This window comes from Echinops telfairi, unplaced genomic scaffold (assembly GCF_000313985.2).
Source record: "Echinops telfairi isolate 266 unplaced genomic scaffold, ASM31398v2 ScPeMD7_25;HRSCAF=90, whole genome shotgun sequence".
Taxonomy (NCBI): Eukaryota; Metazoa; Chordata; class Mammalia; order Afrosoricida; family Tenrecidae; genus Echinops; species Echinops telfairi.
This window is the reverse complement of record NW_022103922.1, coordinates 21,038,683-21,064,379: the sequence shown is the minus strand read 5'-3', so window position 1 is coordinate 21,064,379 and position 25,697 is coordinate 21,038,683. Positions and strand designations below refer to the sequence as shown.

General features: G+C 44.0%; 1 protein-coding gene across 1 annotated transcript; it reads left to right on the top strand.

The window, feature by feature from the left end:
• The first annotated feature begins 17,939 nt into the window (after nt 1–17,939).
• On the top strand, nt 17,940–18,503 carry IFNB1 (interferon beta 1). The gene has a single exon (XM_004706618.1). The coding sequence runs from the start codon at nt 17,940–17,942 to the stop codon at nt 18,501–18,503; it is 564 nt and encodes a 187-aa protein (XP_004706675.1).
• Nucleotides 18,504–25,697: the final 7,194 nt, after the last annotated feature.

The following is a 25,697-nucleotide window of genomic DNA, read 5'->3' as shown; positions in this document are numbered from 1 at the left end:
CCTTAGAGGCGAGGATGGTGAGGCTTCGTCTTCCATACTTTGGGCAGGTGGTCAGGAGAGACCAGGCTCTGGAGAGGGAGATTATGCTTGGTAAAGGGGAGGGGCAGAGAAAACCCATTACGGAGACGGACGGACACCGCGGCTGCATCAATGGGCTGAGGCATAGGAACCATTGTGCGGATGGCACAGGGTTTCGTTCTGTTGGGCAGAGGGTTGCTATGGCTCGGACCCAACTCGACAGCACCTCATAACAACAACAGCTCGAATTCAAGGCACCGAAAAGGACCCCCAGGATGACCCAGGTACGTTCCAGTCTTCCAGGTAGCAGACGCTTCCAGAAGAGTCCTCTGTTTTGTGGGCTCACCACCGCCATGCAGCCAGACGAGAGGGGAATCCCTGCTCCTCTTCAGCTCCACGGGGCTAACCTCTCTGTAGTGTGCTTTTTCTCTTGGTTGCATCATACTCTGTGTTATTTTCACATTGCCCGGTTCATTATAAGATTCCTGATGACGCAATCAAACTAAATTTAGTCTTCAGTCTACATTCTCTAGAGGTTTTGCTTTTGGCTGTTTCGCTTTAAATACTGGGCAGAAACTGTGTCAGAGATGGAAGCAGCCCTTGGCTCAGCCTGAAAATAAAGGCACGCACAGACTAGCCTGCTCGCCCAAGGAAGGAGGGCCGGAGCTGGTGCTTATTCAGCAGCTGCTGTAAATGTGTTGCTTCCTTTCCATCTCTTCTCAGTCCTGGGCCTGGCTCAATCCACCTCTCTCAGTGTTGGGAGACTTACAGGAGCCTGGCTCACAGAACTGCAGGATAGCCAAAGGGAAGAGTAAAGCCAGCCTTGGTTCAGATCGGCTCCTGTATGTGAAAGGGCCAATTTGGCATTTCCAGCCGCAGGACTCTTGGAAGCAAATGGGTGGGAGAAGTTAGAGCGAAAGGTCTCTATCTACCTGGGCCATCAACCAACGGACTGGAGCATTCCCAGTTTCACCGCTGTGTGGCAGAGTGCACGGCCCTCTGCTGTGTGTGCATCTGAGAGGGGTCGTGCAGTTCGTTCAAGCTGGACCTGGAGGTGACCAGGAAGGAAACTGAGAAATAAGTCTAGGCAAGGGCCTGTAACCAGATCTAGAGTGTAGGGGGTAGTGGGAATGGAGCAGAGAAGACTTTGGGAACTCGTGGCTCATGAACCCTTAGACCACTTCCTCTGGCTGACTTCACACCAGGCCTGAGGCTTCCAGTTGTGTGCTCTTCTCTGCGGTCAGTGAGTAATCGCTCTCCAGAGTTGGAAAGGAGAGGGAAACAGCCCGTGGAGATGGGACCAGACAGAGTCTTCTAGGCCCCTACCCTGCAGACAGGCTTTTCCCTTGGGGTTTCCAAGTTTCATAGGAACTCTCTAGGCAACCAAGGGAAATTGCTCCCATGAAATTGGAGCTGTTGGTGAGGTTACCACTCATGTTTCTGTTGTGAAGTTTATTGTTTCGGAACCAAACTCTTCCTCCTTTTTTGGTATACCCAAATGCCTCTCTCTTTATCCTCTTTCAATAAATTTTATTCCATGTATAATTTGGGAATACAAGGCAGTTACTTCCCACCGCAAAGAAAACTATCACGCTTGTCACGTGGAGTTGCCACGCATCAGAATCTAGTCTACAGCAAGCAACAGTAATCATTGAGTAGTCAATTTTCGGTAGTTCAACCAACAGCAATCTGTAGTTCAGACAGTAATCAATTTTCTGTAGTTCAACCACTACAGAGAAAGAGATAGTTAATTAAGTCCATAATAGGCTTATCCAATGAATCACCCAGATTTGTTGTTGCTTGTTGTTGGTACTGTTGAGTCAATTCCAACTCACGGAGCCGATGTATAACGGAAGGAAGCCCAGTCATTGGGTGCTGTCAAGTTTACGCTGATTCATGTGGGCCTATCCTATCTACAACAGATCAAAGCATTGCCCGGTCCGGCATCAGCCTGCCATGTTTATGCTTGCTCCCATTGTTACAGTCCCGTGTCAACTCATCTCATTGAGGGTCTTACTCTTTTCCACTGACCTTCACTTCACCAAGCTCGAGGTCCTACTCCAAGGACTGGTCTCTCCTGCTAACATGTCAAAAGTATATGACAAGAAGTCTCGCCATCTTCACTTCTAAGGAGCATTGTGATTGTACTTCTTCCAAGAAAAATGTGTTTGTTCTTCTGGCCGCCCATGGCCCTGTCAGTCTTCTTCAGCACAATCCGAACCCATCGACTCTTCTTTGGTCTTCCTTGGTCTTTGTGTAGCTTTCCCATGTGGATGAGGAGATTACAAATACCATGGTCTAGGTCAAGGGCCCCTGAGTTCTCAGAGTGACCTTTTGCTCTTTCACAGTTTAAATGGGTTTTGTGTCACAGAGTTCCCCAGTGTAATATGTCTTTTGATTTATTGACCGCTGCTTCCGTGAGCATTGAGTGTGGAGCCACGTAAAAGAAAATCCTCGACAACTTCACACTTTTCTCTGTTTATCATGATGTGGTCAATTGGTCAAGGGGTGAGGATTTTAGGTTTTCTTTACTTTGAGTGGTAATCCATAGGGAAGGCTGTGGGTTGCTGTAAATCCTATTCAGAGCAGCATCTCTTAAGGAGTTTATTCTTAAGACCCATTGATAGGCCTGAGAATAAGGAGATAGTGCCTTTGTAGATGACAATTATTGACCATGTTAGAAACTGGAGCCTTGGTGGTGTAATGGTTTCCTGTTGTGAGGCCCTGACCCTCTACTTCAATGCTGAGTTCAGTAGTTCATTGAAATGGCCACTCAGAACTCGGGTATAAAACTCACAATTACGGATGTTTGTAAGGGAAGGTAATAGGTTACTGCAAGTCAGGATCAGTGAACGAGAGAGATACAGTGACACCTCTCCTCAGCCAGCAGCCAAGTCTCTCTCCGGTCCTCAGCCTCTCAGCCCCCTGGCACCTTGGCCTCGGCATCCAGGAACCCCGAAGCCCACCTGTCTTTCTGCCTCACAACCCTGTAGTCTCAACACTGCTCCTCTGTTCTGTCTCGTGTTGGTTGGTTGGTTTGTCTCAACCTCTGGTTCGGGCCTGGCTCTTTGCTCTGTTGCTGAGTCTCCAGCCCCCATTGCTTCTGGTCTCAGCCTCCAAGGCCTCTCACCGATCTTAAAAGTGCTCTTCTCTTGATGATCCTGGGATTTCTGACTTGGTTTACACCTTCTACTAAAGTTGAGGCCTAATCCCATCTTACTCCTTTCTATTAGCAAAGCAAAACTCCAGAATGGGATTATAGCTATAGAATCCAGAATTCCTAAGACATCACATAAGAAATCATAGTTGTTGCTTTATTTGGTGCCATGGAGCAGCTGCTGACCCAATGTACGATAGAACGAGACATTGCCTGGTCCCGCGCCATCTTCACAGTTGTTTTAGTTTTGTTTGATGGAGTCCATTGTCGCAGCCACTGTGGCCACCTGGTCGATGGCTTTCCTCCTTTTTGCCGCCCCTCTACTTTGCCAAGCATGTCCTCCAGGGACTGGTTTCTCCTGATAACATGCCCCAAATACTTGAGACAAAATCTTCCCATCCTTGCCTCTAAGGAGCGTTCAGGTTATACTTCTTCCAAGACAGGTGTGTTTGGGTTTTTTTTGGCATTCCTTGGTACTTTCAATAGTCTTCACCAGCACCATAACTCAAACACATTTACTCTTAATAGAACCTTAATTTGATTAATGGCTAGAAAACCCATACTAATTGACTACATCTCACAATAGGGTATACTTATTTCAGCTTTGAAAGACAATGCCATGTTTTGGAAAGTAGTTATGAGAATTTACATACCCAATAATGGATAAAAGATGGTGTTGCTTTATATCTTCACCACATTTGATGGTTTTAATCTTTTAATTTAAAAATTGGTACTAATATATTTGTCTAAAAAAATTAGACACACTGTTTGCTAAGTTGGCCAGATGTCACATCGGCAGGTCTCATATGTATGATGAGGAAGGTTTCTGTTGTCATGGGAATGTTTTTGTTTACCGCTTTACCTAGTTTGTGCTTACAAAGGTATAAGGTATATTTATTTTATAATAATTCATTGAGATGTACACATGATTTTCTATGTATATGATTCCTTCATAATGTCTTTTAAAAGAAATATGGACAATTCATATATATATATATATATATATATATATATAAATTATTATAGGCTTTTCTGCCTGCTCAAGATATCCTTGAAAGATTATTTTTGGCATAATTTCTCTTTTTTATCATTTCATTGGGAGCTCTCACAGATATCACAGCAACCTATAGTCCAATCACATCACGCAGCCTTGTTCAATTGTTACAATCAGTTTCAATACATTTTCTTTCTTTTTGAACTCCCTGATGGGAGCTCCCCTCTATCCCCTCCTCTCCCACCCCACCCCCCAGGAACCAGGTTTTTTTTTTTGCCATATTGATTTTTGCCACGATTCAATAGGCTGTCACTCCTTATGGTTTTCCTAAGAATTCTTCATCTTTTCAAATTTATCATTCTTTGATAGGGACTCTTTTCCTTGTAAAATAATTGAAGAGATGAGGAGCAGGGATTGTTTTGTTGTTGTTGTTTCAGGACACATAATTGTCCAGCATAGAAAATGGTACTGAGAAGAGGGACAAAGCTTCTTTCTGTCTGAGGTTTAGAGTCAAATGTCTCTAAACAAGGCTGATTTCAAGTGGAAAAGTGCTATTCAAGTTTTACTTTCTAAATGTAGCTTTCTCTCTGAAAAAACCCACTCACTGGAGGAAACTGGAACAGGGCTAGGAAACAGTCCTTTTCACCACAGAAAGTTGGTAGGAGGGGATGTGCACAGAATGACACTGCCAATCATGGCTTTAGACAACAATGTCAGCCATGAGCCTAATGGGCTGAGGCGTTAAACCTTATAAGCTAGACACACCAGGGCCAGGCCAAGAAATAGGTTTCTCTAGTAGAGAGAAGGACAAATCAATTTCCTTATTCTGATACAACTCTAACTAAATAGGGGAAATGAATCTAAAATAGAAAATAGTGCCTTATGAAGAGAGACTTACCCCGTTTGTGGACTTCTGCCATGGTCATCACTAGATTCTCAGGGCCAAGGAAAGAACAGAAATGTGATAAAAACAACTGCAAGAGAACGATGAAGAAGTACTCCATCGGTACAATAGCAAATCAACCAAGACCAAGCTCCCTGCCACTGAGTTGGTGCCGACTCATAGTGATCCTATAGGATAGGGTACAGCTGTCCCCGTGAATTTCCAAGACTGTAGCAGGTGTCCTCAAACTACGGCCCGCCAAGGACATTTATCCGCCCTGCCAGGTGTTTTTGCCCCATTTGTTTTTTTACTTCAAAATAAGATATGTGCAGTGTGCATAGGAATTTGTTCATGTTTTTTTTTTTTAAACTATAGTCCGGCCCTCCAACGGTCTGAGACAGTGAACTGGCCTCCTGTTTAAAAAGTTTGAGGATCCCTGCAACGCTTTACAGAAGCAGATAGTAGGAGGATAAAAAGCAGAAACTAGAAAAAAAATATAATGCACTTTCATTATTCTGCTTTCCTTTCCAAAGTTACTACCTTTATCTTTTCACCTTCTAGATCCATGAGAAGCCCTAGGCAGAGATTTGCATCACTTACCTTTCCCTGCTCCAGTTCTTCAACATTTCTGCACACCACTTTGCCAAGAGCAAAATTTCAGTCCCCTCTCTGCCCAAGGGCATCTTGAATTAATTGCAGATGCTACCCTCTGGCCTTCAAGACAGTCCACAATACATCTCAATCTGACTTTCTCCTCGCAATCCCCTTGACTCTCGACATAGAGCCTGTCTACAAGCTGAAGCTCCTTGCATTTGATCTTTGCAAACTTGTTCATTCTCCTGGCTCACCATTTAGTTCTATGCAATCCATTATGGTAACCATTAGTTACAAGGGGCTGTTGAGTACTTGAGAGTCCAAATGCACTTCAAGTGTAAAATCTGCACAGATGTGGACGATTTAATTTCTGTTTGTGCCATCTGGGAAGCCGAGTGTATGGTCACCCTTTGTGCTGCTGAGAAAAGGTATTTGCTATGAAGAAGTCATCCGTCTTGTTGCAAAATGTGATGATGCAATCTGCAGCTTAGTTTCTGTCACCAAGATCCTATTTTCCAACTGCTGTTGCCTTTTCTTTGTTTCTAACTTTTGCATTCCAATCATCAGTGAGAGCATGTTTGATCAATTCCAGTCTGAAGAAGTTGGTAGAATGCTCCAATTTCTTCATCACTAAATTTAATGGTTGGCACATAAATTTAGATAATAGTTGTATTGATTGGATTTCCTTGTGTGCAGATAGATATATTCTTAGCACAGACAGCATTGTACTTTTATTTTTTACAGCATTGTACTTCAAGATAGATCTTGAAATGTCCTTTTTGATGAAGAATACAGCATCATTCCTCTTGAATGTATCATTCCTGGCATAGTAAACCACTTGATTTTCTAATTCAAAACAGTCAATTATCATTCAATACCAGTCTATCTCAGCTCACTAACACCTAGAATATTGATCTTTATGTGTTTCATTTCATTTTTGCGACTTCCAATTTTCCTAGATCTATACTTCGTACATTCTAAGTTCCGATTATTAGCAGACTTTTGTAACTGTTTCTTTGCAAATGAAGTTCCCAAAGGTTGTACGTCCCCGGGCTTTACTCCATCCTATATCATGATGGTTGACTCTATTGTGAGGTGGCAGGGTTCCTTAGTCATATTTTGAAAGCCTTCAGACTTGAAGAGCTCATTTTCTGGTACTATCTCTGATAATGTTCTATTTCTATTTTTTAAAATTTAAATCGTATTACTGGGGGCTCGTACAACTCTGTTTTGTTTCCATTAATGAGGTTTTCAGTATCTGACAAGGTTTCGATGCTGCCCATAAGTTTTCAGTGGTTAAGTCCTCTGAAGTATGCAGCCGACCCCTTCGTTGCAGTCTGCTCTTAGCTTGGAAGCTCTGCTGAAACCTGCTAGTTTTGTCTTGGAAATAGTATGACCAGACTGCTCCTTAGAGGCAAGGATGGCAAGGCTTCGTCTTGAATACTTTGGACATATTATCAGACCAGTCCCTGGAGAAGTACGTCATGCTTGCTAAAGTGGAGGGACAGTGAAAAAAAAGGACAGCTCTCAAGAAGATGAACTGACACAGTGGCTGCCCATGGACTCAGACACAGGCCGGTGAAGGACCAGGCAACACTTCATTCTACTGTACACAGGTCACTATGGGTCTGAACCAACTTGATGGCCCCTAACAACAACAGCTAGTGTTTAACATATCAGTGACATTAGCTGTCAGCCTCGGAGCAACACAAAAGCCAATGCAGTGCAACAAATGGACAGACATGTGGTGGTTGTCCACCTAAGGACTCCTGTTAGGGAGAAGTTACAGTTACCAAGTCTTCAAAATAAAGCAGAGGGACAGGGGAAAAGAGGAAGGCCCTTGATGAGATGGATGGACGCAGTGGCTGCAACAATGGGCTCAGACATAAGAGCAATTGTGAGGACGCCGCAGGACTGGGAGTTGTCTTATTCTGTTGTACACAGGGCTGCTATGAATCGGGACTGGCTTGATGGCACCTAACACCACCAACATGTGCAATTAGTTGATTTGTTCAACTGCAAACGGAAAGGTGGAAGGTTCAAGCTTACCCAGAGGTACACAGGAAGAAAGGCCCGCTTCTGAAAAATCAGTCATTGAAAAACGTCTACTTAGTAGCAGAGTTCTACTACTATTTACATGGGATCACCATGAGTCAGAATTGACTCGCCGGCAATGCTGTTTTACATCTCATTAATAATTTTATATTGGTTATGTGCTAAAGTGATATTTTGGACGCAGTAGGCTAAACAAACTATATTATTAAAATTAACTTCATCCATTTTCTTTTTATTCATATAGCACAGCCCCTGATCTTTTTAAGTATAAAAATATGTAGTATTTCTATTGGACAACACTGACCCAGCATGTCCCCTACCTCTATTCACAACCATCTCGACTTACCCAATTCTACCTCTTATTTGTGCACATGGCTTGGATTAATTAAATACATTCAGTGCCTCATTCTCTCCTCACTACTATCCTCAGCACTCTGTCCCTACCTGAAGGCACTGGTCACAACCTACTTCGTCTTCTAGCTATAGTATACCGGAAAGAGAGAAGATCCAAATACGTTCTACCCATCCCATTAGCTGTGTATGTCTGGGGCACATTATTTCACCTCTCTGCGTCCCAGCCTCCTCTTTTGTAAAATGGAAGGGATGATGCTTTGTCTCAAATATTTACGATGAGGATGAGTCAAAGCACAACAAGTGCTCAAACATCCTCGAATCCTACTGCTACTCCTGCCACCACCATCAATGAATTCCACTAGGTTACAATGGAATTACAATGGCTCCTGCTCACCTGCTAACTGAAAGATGAGTCCGTGGTTTGAACCCAGCAGCCACTCCCGGGGAGAAAGGTGTGGAAGTCTGCTTCCTTAAATATCAACCTTGGACACTCTCATGAGAGTGTTCTACTCTGTCCTCTAGGGTCACTGTGGGGCTGAATCAACTTGATGGCTGTGAGTATGTTGTAAGTCAGCTGTACTCTCTTTCTCTGAAGACCAGTTCAGCGCCGAGGATCAGCGACCATAGCATGTGGGCAGTGTGAGAAGGCTCCGGAAGCACTTTGGGGGTGTGGAATGCAGTTAGCTCTGTAAGAGCTCGCAAATCACCTTCTATGAGCAGATGACAAGAATCAGGCTGTCTGTACTGTGAGCCATGGATGATTCGAGAATACACCAAGGACGCTTTTCAAAAAGAAAGACCTCTGAGAAATTATGCAATCACCAAAAATTGACAGGGAAAAGGGAAAGGAAAAGGGGCGCTTGAGAGAGAAACAGTTGAGGATTTTGATTTTTCTGAAATGTATGGTGCAGAATCCCCAAGCAGACGGCGGGTCCAGTGGGAACTGGGTGGAAAAGCCAAAGGCTGGAGGCACTCAAGCCGACAGGCTTTCTTTCCAGGTAGATGAGTGTACTATGAAAGAGCACTTGTTCATGCTGGAGAATTGGAAAACCACACAAAGGGGGGTAAAAAGACAACCCTTTAGTCCCACAAGAAAAAAGTACCCATTATAAAACGTTGACACATTTCCTGTGATTATTGCTCTGTGTGTGCTTTTGGTATCTACGTTGCATGTAGGACCCCTGGTAGTGTAGACGGTTCTGCATTGAGCTGCTGACTCAACGGCTAGTGGTTTGAAACTACTCGCTGCTCCATGGGAGAAAATGAGACTCTATGCTCCAGTCGTGATCTGCCGCCTTGGAAACCCACCGGGGTCCTTCTCCTCTGTCCTAAAGGATGCTCCGGGTCGGAATTGACTCAATGGCTATGACTTTGGACTTTGGTCTTGGATGTTGCCTGTTTAATTTTATATCCCACTTTTTAAGGTAATTGAGTACTTTTTCTTTTCCTGTGACTCAAATAACTGAAAAAAGTTTGAATAAAACAAGAAATGTTAGATCTCTCTCGTGGGAGAGAGATACCTTGGTCCTTGGCTTCTCGTGAGAAAGAATTCACGCCGAAGCCTGGTTTGTGATCCAAGTGAGTTTTATGAAAGTTAGAAGGAGCTTCAGGTTTACACAGGCACCTCAGGGCCCTTGACATGTGCACGTGGAGTCCTGAGGCCAGAGGAGATCAGCTGCACGACCTCCAAGGAGCAGCTTGAGAAGCAGAGGGGCCGCAAGGCTCTGGATTCTGGTCCAACTTTTCAGGTCCTCTGCTGGGAGGTGTGGTCGACGACCCTGGTTGACCCCATTGGCTGAATTGAATTCACCTGGCCCAGATAGGCCAATCCAGGTATAACGCCCACCTAGGTGTACCACCCCTTCCTGGCCGGAAGCTCAAACCTCCGAGCATGCGTAATGGACGCCCTAGTCCCTATGCTAGCTACCAACAGAAGGGTTAAAATTTAGTAAGATTTATTTTTTCATTTTATTTCAAACAATATTGTAAAAGGTATTTTCCTGTTATGGAGAGAAAAACATTTTTTAAGGGCAAGGTTATTCTTGCTTGCTGCATCTTCACCCCTGTCAAAATTCTTGGGTTGCTGTTGCAAGTGAGGAGGCTCCAACTTAAGGCAGCCTTAAGTGTGAAAACTCTAACTCACTGCCACTGAGTCTATGCAGCCTCATAGTGACCCCATTGGACAGGGTAGAACTGCTCCTGTGGGTTTCTGAGACTGTAATTGTTCTGGGAGTGGAAAGCCTCCCCTTTCTCTCGAGGAGAGACTGGTAATTTCGAACTTCAGATCTTGCAGATCACAGCCCAACTCCGAACCACTACACCACCAGGGCTCCTCAACCTTATGTATAGCAGAACCAAATGATGCCCACTCCTGCACCTTCCTCATCATGTTGATATATTTGAGTCCATTGTTGTGACTAGTATGGCCGCCTCCCACATCGAATGTTTATCTCATTTTTGTTGGCCTTCTAGCAACCTTGATGTCCTTTCCTAGCAGTTGGTCTTTCCTGGTGCTGTGTCCAAAGCAAGTGAGCCAAAGTTTTGCCATCCTCATGTCTATAGAACATTCTGGTTCTATTTCTTCTAAAACTGGTTTGTTATAATGGAAGTCCAGGGTTGTGGTAAACTGAGGGACTGAAGGAGAAGGTAAACAGCCAAATTCTCCAAGCTCATAATTACGGAGTCTGGAGATCTGACTCCGGTTGGGGAAGGCCCTCACAGGTATGAGATATAAGTAAATCTTAATACACATTCTCATGACTGAGCACGGTCCCTCCAATAACCCCCTATAAAGAAATTGTCATAAAAGAGCTCCCATGAAAGATGTCTCATACCTGCATCTGACTATTCACTATGACTGAAGGTTATCTGTAGATAAGAGCAATCCGGTTCCATAGCTAACCCACCGTAAAATGTAGCAATCTCTCTTATAATATCTCTTTCTGATACAGATCACAGGTTGCTCCCATGGGGAGGACTCAGTGGGGTCTGGGGTCGACTAGTATGAGGTCAAGATGATGACTCACTTCATTGCCTATTATGTTATCCACTTGTGATATTACCGATTGACTACGCAGTATGTTCGCTGTATTAAATGTCTGCCTTTTGAAAGATCTGTAAACCCTGTGATTATATATAGCCATTGGAAAATACATTCACTCTCTTGGTCCTGATGTAGGGAAAAGGAACCCCTGTGTCCCGTTGTCTGTCTTATTTTCCACAATTGTAAAGTTGCTCCTAAGGACCCATTTGAAAATATTTAGTATTCTTTATCAGCACCAACAGAGAAGAAATTGAAGTTATCAATGACTTAGTTCTACTTGCCTCAACAATCAATGCTTTTCAAGGCAGAAATAAAGGAGTCAAAAATTACATGGAGCAAGTCTTCAAAAGGCTTTTTTAAAGTTTAAGAAGCAAATATATCACTTTGAATACTAAATAAAGTACCTCTGATCCAAGTCACGGCATTTCAATTGCCTCATATACATGCTAAAGTTTAATTATGAAAAGAGGAAGACTTTGAAGATTGATACCAATTTTTGGTATCTGAAATTAATCAAGCATGCAATCAAGGTACCTTGATAATTACTGGTGATTGGAATGTGAACGTTGGCAATAAAGAAGAATTTGTACTAGGAAAATTTAGTCTCAATGATAGAAATGACCTAAGAGATCGCATGGTAGAATTTTGCAGGGTCAATGACATATGTGTGGTAATAACTTCTTTTTTTGTTCTTTTTAATTCATTTTATTGGGGGCTCATACAACTCTTACAAAATCCATACATACACGCATTGTGTTAAGCACATTTGTACACTTGTTGCCATCATCATTTTCAAAACATTTTCTTTCTTCTTGAGCCCATGGTATCAGCTCCTCATTTTTTTCTCCTCCCTCCTCCCTCACAAACTCAGGATAATTTATAAATTATTATTTTGTCATGTCTTACACTCCCTTCAGACACTTTTTTGTTGTCCATTCCCCAGGAAGGGGTTATATGTAGATCCTGGTGATCTAGTCTCCCTTTCTCCCCAAACCTTCCCCTCATGATAGTGGGGTGGAGGAAGCATTAAAGAACTAGAGGAAAGGTGATGTTTCATCGGTGCTGTACTGCACCCTGACTGGCTCCTCTCCTCCCAAGACCCTTCTGTAAGGGGATGTCCAGTTGCCTACTGGTGGGCTTGGAGTCTCCATTCCACACTCCCCTCCCCCCCATTCACACTGATATGATTGTTTGTTCTGGGTCTTTGATGCCTGATACCTAATAGCCATCAACACCTCATGATCTCACAGGCTGGTGTGCTTCTTCCATGTGGGCCTTTTTGCTTCTGAGCTAGAGGTTACTTGTTTATCTTCAAGCCTTTAAGACCCCAGATGCTATATCTTTTGATAGCTGGGCACCATCAGCTTTCTTCATCACATTTGCTATGCACCCATTTTGCCTTCAGTGATCGTGTCAGGAAGCTGGGCATCACAGAATTCCAGGTTATTAGAACAAAGTGTTCTTGCATTGAGGGAGTACTTGAGTACAGGCCCAATGTCTGTCTGCTACCTTCATACTTAACATATAAATATATGTACATAGATCTATTTCCCTATTGTTATATATAAATATATTTATACATGTACATGCCTGTATTTAGACCTCTATAAATGTTCTTTTCCTCCCAGTTATTTCCTCTATTTCCTTTTACTTTCCTCTTCTCCCACTATCATGTTCAGCCTTCATTTGGGTTTCGGTAATTCCTCTCAGATACATTGCCCTTGATCAAGCCCTACCAGGCCTCCTACACCCTCCTCGCCATCGATTTCATATCACCTGTTCCTTTGTCCCTGGGTTTGGTAACACCCACTTCCTTTCCCCTACCTCCCCCTCTCCCATGTCCCCCCAGAAGCGTAGGTCCCTTTGTTTTCTCCTCCAGATTGTTTATGGGTAATAACTTCTTATGTAAGAATACCAGACTCACTGTAAAGAGTTGGCGATTGAAGATGTCCCAAACGTCCAATTCTTCCAAGGTAGTACTACTTTCCTCCATGCCCCTGCCCTACTCCTCCCTTGAGTATATCCCCACACATCCTTGTGTTCCGAGATTCGCTGCAATATCCCACAGAGACTCACACAACTTTGAGGAAATGTCTCATGTGGTTGTGGCTATTCAGACCAAAATCCAAGCCAAATGCAGGGTCCTGAGACAAGAGCAAAAAAAGAGGCCCCAAAGCCCCAGCAGCAGGTCTTCCTGCTTCCACTAAAGCACAGTCAGGAAAACGGAGCTCTTTCCAGGGGAGGTGTTGTGTTAGAACCAGCACTTCTATGCCCCACCAAACAGTGTCTTAAGTCACACCCTCTACCAGGTAGAAAATAAATGTTCTCAAGAAAACAAATCACACCCAATTCACACCCTCTAATCAAGGTATTAAAGATATTGTCAAGGAAACCAAACAGTATTCCCTGGTTCACACCCTAAGATGGGGTGTTAAAGATGTCCACAAAGAAACAAAGGGTGTGGCTCAGCCCCCAGCCTCCACCAAGGTCAGGTCACAATCCCGCCCCACTCCTGTCCATCAGCAGAGTCAAGAATGCCCTGCAAATGGGGCCATAGTCACAGGAGTAGGAAATCGAGAACCACCTTGTATCATAAGGACTGTGGCTCAAAGGGCCCTAGTCCCTGAGCATCACTCAATGTGCACTGCAAACCTTGTATTTTAACAACATAGCTGGAGATTAGGCATGTGGGCCTCACCAGATGAACTGAACACACAGGAATCAAATCACCCACAGAACAAGGTCAGACCATCCAGCGTTCATGTGCCAGTTCAAGTGGAAGCTGAAGAAAATTAAAATAAGTCCACAAGAGCCAAGGTGTGACCTTGAACATAACCCACCACCCACCTGAATTTAGAGAGCATTTCAAGACCAGTTGTGCTGCACTGAGCAGCAAGAGCCAAAGACCAGGCAGAGTGGAGGGGCTTCAAGGTCATCATGCACACACAAAGCAAGCTGTCACTGAAAAGACCAGGAAGAAAGGAGAGGCTGAAATGGATTTCAGAAGAGACTGAAACTTGTTCTTGAACGTAGACCAGTTAAAGCAAAAGGAAACATTGATGAAGTGAAAGAGCTGAACAGAGCAGAGGCTGTCTGAGAAGATAAAGTATGATGTGTGCCAAGAATAGGACTTAAGAAACCAAAAGGGGGAAAAAAACAACAAACAAAAAAAGCCCAAAACAAACACACACAAAAAGAAACCAGAAGGGAAGAACATGCTTGGAATTTCTCAAGATGAAAGAGCTGATGAAAAAAAGAAAGAAAAGAAAGAGCTGATGAAACAAATTCAGCCTCAAGTTGCAACACTAAAATATTCCAGGGACCAAACGTGTGCATTGAATAATGCAGGATGCATCAAAGGGAGATGGAAGGATTATATAGACAGCTTACTAAAAAGAGGTGGTTGACATTCAACAATTTCAGGGGCTAGCACATGATCAAGGGCCAATGTTATTGAAGGAAGACGTCTAAGAGGCACAGATGGCACTGATGAGCAACAAGGTTCCAGGAGTTGATGGAATACCCATGGAAATATTTCAACAAACGGGTGCCAGAATGGAAGCACCTGTCATCTATGCCAAGAATTTTGGAACAGCCTATTAGAAGAGATACACATGTATGCCCATTTCACAGAAAAGTTACTGAATGAACTGTGGAAGTTGCTGGACAATATCGTTCATATCACACACAGGCAAAGTTTTGCTGAAGATCATTCAAAACTGTTGCAATAGTACTTTGACAGGAAATTCCAAGTGGATTCAGAAGAGAATATCAAATGATGTCGGATGAATCTTGGTGGAGAATACCAGAAAGAAGTTGCCCTGTGATTTATTGACTATAGAAAGGCATTCAGCTGTGTGAATCATAACAAATAATGGATAACATTACACAGAATGGGGATTCCAGAACACTTAATTGTGCTCATGTGGAACCTGGACACAGACCAACAGGCAGTCATTTCAACAGAACAAAGGGCTAGTGAGTGGTTTAATATCAGGAAAGTGTGTGTTAGCATCGTGTCCTTTCACCATACTTATTTCATACGTGAGCTGAGCAAAGAATCTGAGAAGCTGGACTATAGGGAGAAGAACTCAACATTTGGAGGAAAACTCCAATATGCAGATGACAATAGACAGACACACAATATACAGATGGCACAACCTTGCTTGCTGAAAGTGAAGGAGGACTTGAAGTATTTACTGACAAAGGTCAAAGACTACTGCCTTCAGTGTGGATTACAGTATGGATCTCAACATAATGAATTAAAAAATCCTTACCACTGGACCAATTAGCAACCTCATGATACATGAGGAAAATGTGAATTTGTCAAGGATCTAATTTTATTTGGAGCCACAAGCAACACCGTAGAACAGCTGTCAAGAAATCAAGTGAGTATTACATTGGGTACAACTGCTGCAAAAGACCACTTGAAGATATTAAAAAGCCAAGATTTTTATCTTGGGGATTCAAATGCACCTGACCCAAGCCATGCTGCTTTCACTGGCCTCAGACCTACGCACCATTGGGACAATGCATAAGGAATACAGAAGCATTGCTATCTTTGAGTTGTGGCAGTGTTTTCAGGGACTATTGACTACAGCACGTTGCTGTTACGTGATAAGTAGATCCAACCCTGTGCGCTGCAGAACGAAATACAGCCTGGTTCTGAGCCACCTCCCAATTGTTCCTGTGTCAGCCCATCTCCTCGAAGACTCCTTTTCACCGGCCCCCTACTGTAGTAACCAGGATGTCCTTCTGCAGAGACGGCCCAGGGGAGGGCCTGTCCAAAGAGCATGGGCCATAGCATATTGAGGCTTTCCCATGCTCAATTTCCCTTGGTCACGACATATTTTTATGTATTATTGGATTCTTGTTGCTGTTTTTTATTTTGTATTCTCTCTTCGAAACTTTTCTTCAGTGACACATTTCCCTAAATCTGCTGATTTCTTGTTTCTCTTTTTCACCCCCAAAATGAGGACTTTTATAACTTTTGTTCCTACTCCTTTCCAATAGCTATTACCTAATTTAAAAGGTTTTCCTTGCCAGGGGCTTAGGTGGAGAGCAAATGTTTTGAGAATGACGAGAGCAATGAATGTACAAATGTGTTTTACACAATTGATGTCTGTATCGATTGTGATAAGAGTTGTATGAGCCCCTAATAAAACGATTGAAAAAAAAGGTTTTCCTAAGTTTTATTTAGGTTGTGAATAACACTTCTAAAGGATTTGTAAATGTCTTCAGAAGTAGTGTGTTCCGATCTTGACCTGTCTTGGGGGTTAATAATTAGTTTAGTTTTCTCATTTGTAGGGCAATTATTCTTCTCCTTATTCTCTTTCTTTCTTATAGTAAGTAGTTCAGAGTAAGATTCAATCGCAGTACTTTGTTGTTGCTAGGTTTTACCCAAGGTTATTTATTTCCCCCTGAGGTTTGAGGAGGATGAGCGTTCAGGATGGTTTTACTAAGTTCACGGAGCTCCCTCTTCTGTTGTTCTTGTGAAGCGTTCAGAAAATGACCTCTGTTCGGACGTGTCTGTTTTCTGTTTCCACCATGCTTTGACCTGGTCTTTGGGTTCTGTCCTGCTCAAATTTTACTCCATTTCCAGAGTTTTTTCTCAGTGTAGGCCTTCTCTCAAAAGGGAGCTGTGACTGATGGATTTGAAAATAGCACCGATGAAACACATGATTTTCCTCTAGTTCTTTGGTGCTTCCTTCCCCCCACTATCATGACCTCAATTCTACGTTACAAATCAGATTAGACCAGAACACGCACAGATAGATAAACCCCTCAGGGCCAACAAGGAGAGTAGAGCTATCAGAAGGATTAGGGGAGGTGGGGAGAGAAAGGTGAAACTGATCACAAGGATCATCTAGAACCCCCTCCCAGGGGGATGAATAGCAAAAAAGTGGGTGAGGGGCAATAGAGGATGATGTGAGATATGAAAATAATAATCTATAACTTATCAAGAGTTCATGAGGGAGGGGGAAGAAATGGGGAGCTGATATCCGGGGCTCAAGTGGGAAGAGAATGCTTTGAAAATGATGATGGTGGCAAATGTGCTTGACACACTGGAAGAATGTATGGATTGTGATAAGAGATGTAAGAACCCCCAATAAAAGTATTTGAAAATTTTTTTTCACATATCCCAGACCTTACCCAGGACACCCACTTCCTATGGCATTGGTCTATCTGACTTTCCAGTTTAAAAACAAAAGAAAACACCAACAAACAAAAACGGGGAGAGTCTCCCTCAAGTCCAGTCTTACTATGACAATTTCATGTGCTGAGCTGCTCCACGGGGTTTTCAATGGCGCGGGGTTTTGTTTGTTTTTCAGTTTTTTGAGGAAGTGGATCACCATACCTTTCTTCCGTGGTGCCAGTGGGTAGATGCCAACTTCCAGCCTTTCAGTGAGGAGCCTGGTGCTTTCAGTGCTGGGCACATCCAGGGGATTGTGGAGTTCTCAATGGCTTGGCTTTGTTAGCTTTGTTTTCCTTTACATTCATCACCTCACTGAAATGCTACAAACTGTGAGAAATCTTCATAGTTTCTAGATGTCTTTCAGACATCTGTAGATATGAATAGAATGAAATAGTAAGGAGCTTAGAGAAAAATCATCAGATTCATACTTTAGCAGTGACTTAAAGCATTTGATGAATGACTGACTACCATACAAAGTGACATAGGAAAACTGAAAGAGAGAAGTGAAAATGGGAATTTCCTCTGCCTGTGGGACCATCCCATATAAAGAGCCCAGACCCATGGAGGAAGGCATTCACACTCAGCCTCTCGAAGCCTTCACCAGACCCGCAGGTAGCACCCGACAACCTGGGGCCCGTTTTCATCATGACCACCAGGGGCATCCTCCACATGGCTCTCCTGCTATGCTTCTCCACCACGGCTCTCTCCAGGAGCTACAACCTGCTTCACTTCCAACAAAGGAGCAGCAAGCTGGTGTGCCAGAAGCTCCTGCAACAGTTGAATGGGACCCTTGAAGCTTGCCTCAAGGACAGGGTGAACTTCAAGATCCCCGAGGAGATTAAACAACCACAGCACTTCCAGAAGGAGGATGCCACATTGGTCATCTACGAGATGGTGCAGCAGATCTTTGGGATTTTAAGAAGGAAGGTCTCCAATACTGGGTGGAATGAGACCATCATCGAGAACCTTCTAAGTGAGCTCTATCAGCAGATGGACCATCTGGAAACCATCCTGGAGGAAGATCTGGAGGAAGAGAACGCCAGCAGGGGCACCATGCGGACCATTCTGCACCTGAAGGGCTATTACTTCAGAATCCTCCGGTATCTGAGAGCCAAGGACTTCAGCAGCTGCGCCTGGACAATCGTCCGGATAGAACTCCTCAGGAACTTTTCTTTTATTGGCAGACTTACTGATTGCCTCCATGAATGAGGCTCCTCCAGCCTGTGTCCCTGGGACTGGGACCATCTTGACCACAATGCCAGACATGCTTCAGCCAGCAGAAACTCTTTAAATGACTGCAAGAACAGCAAGAGACTTTGAACATTTAAAATTTATTTATGCATTAAGTTATTTTTTTTATTCCTTATTTAAACCTTTCCCTTGGAAAATAAATTTTTTTAATAACATGAAAGTCAACGTGACTGTTTTAATTTCAACTTGACATTATGGACATCCATAACTATCCATATTAAGATCTGCCGGGCACCTATTAGATGGTCTATGTAAAATGCACCTATGGAATAGGATTAGGTTCTGGACCTTGCCTTCAAGGAATTACAAATCCAAGGAAGTCAAATAGGAGGCACAAGGTAAGAGAGGATAAGGAATCCTGGGCCTTCCAAGGGAATACTGTGGCCTGCATCTACAGAGGGTTAGGAGGGAAGATGCAGGCAAGCTTTGAAAGTAGAGCCTGGAGATCCGGTTGCTTCTGCTCTGAGGCCCAGGGTCTCGAGTTCTGAAGTGGAAAGAGTTGCCTGGCCATAACAGTGGCAGGCCAGGCCAGGCCAGCAAACTCTAAGGCTTACCTAAGCCCATCCCAGTTAGCTGCATGGTGGGTTTCCCTCAATAGGATGTTACCATACGGTGTGTCCCTAAGTAGATGGGTGAGAAGTCCCAGGTACTTTTGTGGCACTGTGTGGCAACAATGCCTTTTACTGTGCCCAGATGTATGGGACTCTTAGGGAGCTGGGGTTCACCATTCACTTCCAGGGCACTGATGTGAGGACAAGGAGAGTTCTGTTCTGTATCATGATGTAGCGCTCTATACAGTTACCTGGCTAGGGTTTCTCTCCATTTTCCCCCCAGAAAATAAATTCTTCTCCAGGTCCTCCCGACCTTGCTCATGGAGAATCCCAAGAACATTCTAGCTACCGTGTATTGCCTACTGCTCTGCCTCTCCGAAGTCATGCACTAGGATCAAATCCAAACGGGGGGCAGAGGGTTTCAGTGCAGATTCAACCCAAGTGAAGGACTGGGATGCTGGAAAGAAAGGGGTATCTGGTGGGGGACTGGGGGGGACGTGGGAAATGGGCCCCACAAAGAGGGCAGGGACATTTCCTCGAGCTTCCACTAGGAAAATAAAATTCTCTCAGGAGGCTTTGTGGGCACCTAGTTGGCATGGGCCAGATATCTAGGGTTTTGTCTTTGCATTGACTTCCTTCTCAGTCACTGGCTTTGAGTCATCGCAACCCTATAACTGGCCCCCTTAGGAGCCAGTGTCATCCTTACTGCCATTTACTGAGAGCTTCCAGAGCAATAGGCCTGTGGGGAGCACTTGGATACAGAATGGGGTGTCATCCTCTTTACAAGGGACAAAAATTGCATGTTTCCCATTTTACAGGAGGGTAAACCAAGTCTCAAACCGATTTGGTAATCACCCCAAGATCACATAGCTAGCAAATCGAGATTATACAAGAAGAAGTCTAAAGGGCGGAATCAGAAAAGCTTTAATTTGGGTTGAGACTTTCCTCTCCTTCTTAGAGCAGTACCCAAGTCTAAGCTCCTCGTAGAGGATTCAGACTTTAGGAGAAGAAACATATGTCCACCAAGAGTTCCAAATAAGATACGACTGTGCAGACGGTGAACTATGGATACGCGGCGCTGGATTCACTCTTCTGGTTCAAGATCTGTGCCATTTGGGCTGTGGAATCAAGAAGTGGCATCCAGATGGAATGCCACCATTTTCCCCAAGCCAGTCAAAAATACCAGCCCCCCTTTTGTTCCCATCTCCCCGCATGCTATTCCAATTCCAAGACCTGCCAAAAACCCTTTGGCAGTCAATGCTCTGCTTTGTCTGGGAATCCCGGGCAAGATCAGCATGTAGAAAAGCAGTCTAGGAAGGGTTTAGATTAGTCAGAGAATGCTAATGAAGTACTCAGCAATGGCCCTGGATGGGGCCAAACGGCTAATCGGAGCCAAGAGCTGAGAGCCTGGAAAGCCCTTGAAAAGTCTGCCCAGCCTTTGTGCTAGGGATTCGGGGCAGTAGAAGGTGTCCCCTGTAGAATAAGAAATCACTGTGCCACCTCTGTGCATGGCTCTAGCATACCAATGACCACCATGAACCAGAGTTCACTTGAAGACATGTACTAGGTATGCAATTGTTATTATCTTAGCTGGTCCCAGTATACCTCTTTGGGGGGAAAAATATTCTATTTTTAGAAAAATATTTTATGAAGGCTCCTGAGATGTGAGAGGAGCTCTTGAGATTATGGACATAGAAATTAAAAAGACAGTTAAAGGCCTATCGCATGTTTGTGTACACCTGCTTGTTCTGGAGAGGGAGAGACACGGCACGTCCACAAGATGGTGTGGCGCCACGTTGCTCTCAGGCAGAAAGCAAACAGTGAAGCATTCCTGGTGGGGTGACCAAGGGACTTTTCAGCACAGCAATGTCTTACCTTCAACTTGAAATAATGTGCACTGATGTGGTGAAACCCTCTCCTCCCTGCCCTCTGCACCTTCATTAAAGACCACTACTCTGATGATGCCTTATACCTGATCCCTTCGACACCTCGTGGTTGCATAGGCTAGTGTGCTTCTTCCATGTGGGCTTTGTTGCTTCTGAGCTTGATGGCCGCTTGATTACCTTCAAACCTTTAAGACCCCAGATACTATATTTTTTGATAGCCGGGTACTATCAGCTTTCTTCGCCACATTTGCTTATGCACCCATTTGTCTTCAGTGATCCGTTCGACACCTCGTGATCACACAGACAGATATGTTCTTCCATGTGGACTTTGTTGCTTCTGAGCTAGATGGCTGCTTGTTTCCCTTCAAACTTTTAAGACCCCAGACACTATATCTTTTGATAGCCGGGCACCATCAGCTTTCTTCACCACATTTACTTTTTCACCCACTTTGTCTTCAGTGGTTGTGTCGGGAAGGTGAGCATCATAGAATGCCAATTTACTAGAAGAAAGTATTCTTGTGTTGAGGGAGTACTTGAGTGGAGGCCCAATGTCCTTCTGCTACCTTAATACTAAACCTATAAATATAGGCACATAGATCTATTTCCCCATCCTCATATAAATATATTTGCATATGTACACGTCTTTATCTAGACCTCTATAAATGCCCTTTGTCTCCCAGCTCTTTCCTCTATTTCCCTTGATTCTCCTCCTGTCCCACTGTCATGCTCAGTCCCCACCAGGATTTCAGCACTTCCTCTTTGTTACATTCCCCTTGATCATGCCCTACCAGGCCTCCCACACCCACCTCCCCACCAATTTGGATCGCTTGTTGTTCCCTTGTCCCTGGGTTTGTTAACACCATTCCCTTCCCCCCACCTCCCCTTCTCCCATGTCCCCCCCCCACCACAACTGTCAGTCCCGTTGTTTTCTCCTCCAGATTGTCACAATTGATGTGTATATGGATTGTGATAAGAGTTGTATGAGCCCCTAATAAAACAAGTTAAAAAAAAAGAAGACCACTACTCACTTAGAATCTGTGCATGCACAGAATTTCTCTCTACATATGCATCTTAGGAAGGACCATAGGGAGGGAAAAAAGAGGAGCTGATCCCAAGGGCTCAATAGAAAGTAAAAGTCTGTAAAAAACCCGATGGCAACATATGTATAAATATGCCTGATATAACTGATGTATGGATTGTAAGAAGAGTTGTAAGAGACCCCAATAAAATGATCTTTTAATTAAAAAAATGAAAATGAAGCGTAGACAACAGACTGAGAGAAATTTACAAAGGACAAGACCTGATAAAGAACTCATATACACACATACACCACATACAGCTATAATTTAAAAAATGATAGGTATGACATTTTAAAACCTTTCACTCAATAGTATGAAAATAAATAACCCAATTTTAAAAAATGGGCAACATAGTTGAACAAAGAGTTCAAAGAAAATACACAGATCGAAAATAAGCATTTGGCAATAGTAAAGTTTTTCTTGTGGCATTTTTTTCCTGGTTCAAATCAGCTAATGAATATGAAATGGTTTTGATCCAAATGGAACCATTTCACCATGATGACATACCAGGGCCATGGCCCCTTCTGAGAAAAGCCTATCTGTACAGTCTGCTGAGCTGCACGTGAGGTTTGCTGAGCAGAGATCAATATAGGCTTCTGCCTCGGCTAAGCTGGCTGGCCCTATACAGAGAACAGCACAGTGGGGTAGGGAATCCAAAGGTGTTGCACCCACATTCAGATCTTGGCCATCACAGGCATTTTCTCTAAATCTGTTGCACTGCTGCTGTTGAACCTGAGACACCAACTGCTTTTCTAAGTGCACCCTTCCCCCTAATGCTAATTGCTGCTTCTTCAACATCGGATCTGTCTAAGACCCCCAAGAATAGTTCACTTAAAACAATCACACCACCAGTTTGGACTAGAGGTTACCAACAAATCAGTACATTCTGCATCCTTTGATTGTCTCTTTTCCAAATTCATGCGCTGCTTTATAATTCTCCCTGTGGGTCTTCTTTGAAAATTCCCGAATGTATTCTGTTAAATTTTATTCCCCCAACAATTAGCCCATGAATTAAAAAATGGGACTCACTGCAGAAGATCCTCTCAAGATGGAAAAATAAACAAACAAAACATATCACAGACTTGGGGAACACATTTGCAAGTCCTATATCTGATAAAGTCATAAATCTATGCACAAAGAACCCTCAAAATCCAATAAGAGAACAACTAACTGAATAAAAATGGGCAAAGTATTTGAACAGACATGTTACTAAAGAAGAGACATAGATGGTCAGCGCAGGAAGAAATCCTCAACAGCTTGGAGTCATTCGCCACCCACTGTCATGGGGTCCATTCTGACCCCGTGATTCTCGAGGGGTTCCAAGGTTGCCAGGCTCGATGGGAGCAGATAGCCTCATCTTTGGCAATGCCCCAGAGAAGCTGGGGGTTTGAACCACTGACCTGGCACCACCCAGGATCCTAGTCATTGAGAAATGAAATGCAATGAAAGATTTGTTCATGCTCTCGACACATGGAATCCAGGACAGATAAACCCATCAGGAACGATAATGGGAGTAGGGATACCTTGAGGGTAGGAGAAAGCGGGGCGAAGGGGGAGAAAGGGGGGCGAAGGGGGAGATCAAGGGGTCATGAGGGTAGAAGTATGGGGGAAGGAGGGGAAAAAGAGGAGCTGATACCAAGGGCTCAAGTAGAAAGAAAATGCTTTGAAAATGATGATGGCAACATGTGTACAAACGTGTTTGATACATTTGATTGTTTTAAGAGCTGTAAGAGCCCCCAATAAAAGGATTTCTGAAAAATAAAGAAAGATATTTTCATGAATGTTTGTAGCCACTTCATTTATAACCAAACTGGAAATGACTTCAATGCTCCTGAAGGCAAATGATTCAAGAAACTGCTGCCTCTTCACATGTGGAATACTGTCTTGCAGTCGTAAGACAAGAACGGCGGACGGCCACAGCAACGGGCACGGATCTCAGAATGCTTCCACTGAGAATAAGAGACCAGACCCTCCGTTCTCTTCCATTTATGTGAAATTCCAAAGAGGCAAAGTAGGTCAGTGGGAGAAAGGGATGGGGAGGGCGTGGGAGGGGGAGGCAGGGGGAGGGAGAGACTACAAAGGAGCAGGACACGTCTGTGAGGACATGGCTGTGTCCCATCTTTTGACTGGGGTGCTGGTTTCAGGTGATGGACTCGCCTCACTCGGGTGCTGCTTCCATCTGTTAAACACGAGGTTACGATCAGTCCCAGCCCATTCAACAGCGACTAACAAAAAGAGCATACATCTTTCAAAACTGAGCAAATGGAATAAGTGCAACTTATTATCTACCAATTATGCCTCACTAAAACGGTTTCAAAATAAGCAAATTCTACATTGAAAGGGTAGGAAAAGTGTCGAAGCATGTGGACACAAGTAGTGCTTACGACCTACAATTTCCTAATAAAATGCCCAGAGGGGATTAATTTGTCAGGCCCTTAGAAAATATCCAGGCCATCTGGTAGATTCCTAGAGGCGTTTGTTGATGTCACGTGCACTATCGTCCATTGTTTTGTAAAAGGTTGTCACAGGAGGTGAGCTAGAGCCTCAGGTGCTAAAACTCTGACACAGGCCTAGAGCACTTTATGTGGGTTCTGCACCACGTCGATTTCAAATGACCAGTTACGCCGTCCAACACTGAGGCAACTGTGGTCAGGCTCCGTCTTTACCACGCAAATATTTGCATTCATAACATGATGCCAAAACTGCAGTGATGGGACATACTTCTTAAGAACATACAAGGGATTCTACTGAGTATCACATATGCTGTTTTACCAATCCAGCGGTGAGCCAGTGAGGAAAGCGTGATTCTTCTCTCTTTCAGAGAAGAAACTGAGGCTCAGTGAGGTTAAGTAGCTTGGAATATTTGGACATATTTTGAGTATAGGCCTATCTTCAAAGACCAGACTCTCAACTAGCCATGATCTTCTGCTATTTGTTAGTGGCCATCTAGTCAATTCTAACGTGTGTGTTCTGGAATACAACTGTTCCCTCGGGGTCTCATGGCTGTAATCCGAACAGAAGCAAATTTCCAGGCCAGCTTCTGCACTACCACGGGGTGAGTTCAAACCACCAGCCTTTAGGCCAGTGGTCACAAGCAGACCATTTGCGCCACCCAGGTACCTGATGATCACTCTCTCAACAAAATGATTCCATTCAATTATTTTGCATGGGTGTTGTAGGTCAGAAAAGGAACAAAACCATCAATGAGCCAGCACACGAGCTCCAGGCTTTGCTCCAAGTGCCACTTAGTGCCTCTGGCCTTTGGCGACCTTTTGCCAAAAGAGCGACTGTCTTCTCTCAGGCAGTTAGTCTTCCTTCCATCCCCACTCAGACCGGGTTCTCCCTCTCTTTCTCTAAAGAAAAGAGCAGGGAATTCCCCTCTGCTCCCATGCCAGGTTCCAGAGAGAATAGCTGTCTCTGGAGGACTTTGGAGGCCCCGTCTGAATCACACGTCACTGTTTTCCCTGGTGAGGCAGTATTTCCTTCTCTCGACCACGGCCTCTTTGACTTTCCTCCGGAGGCAGCTCCGTTTGCAGTTTCCCTTTTAAGTCAGGCCCCAGCTACTTTCAGTATCTCACAGGACCGGATTCCGAGTTAAAGTGCCCCGCACTGTTGTAAGGAAACAGGTGGAAAATT

Coding starts and splice junctions, on each gene's coding strand:
- IFNB1 (XM_004706618.1), top strand. CDS start 17,940: ATGACCACCAGGGGCATCCTCCACATGGCTCTCCTGCTATGCTTCTCC.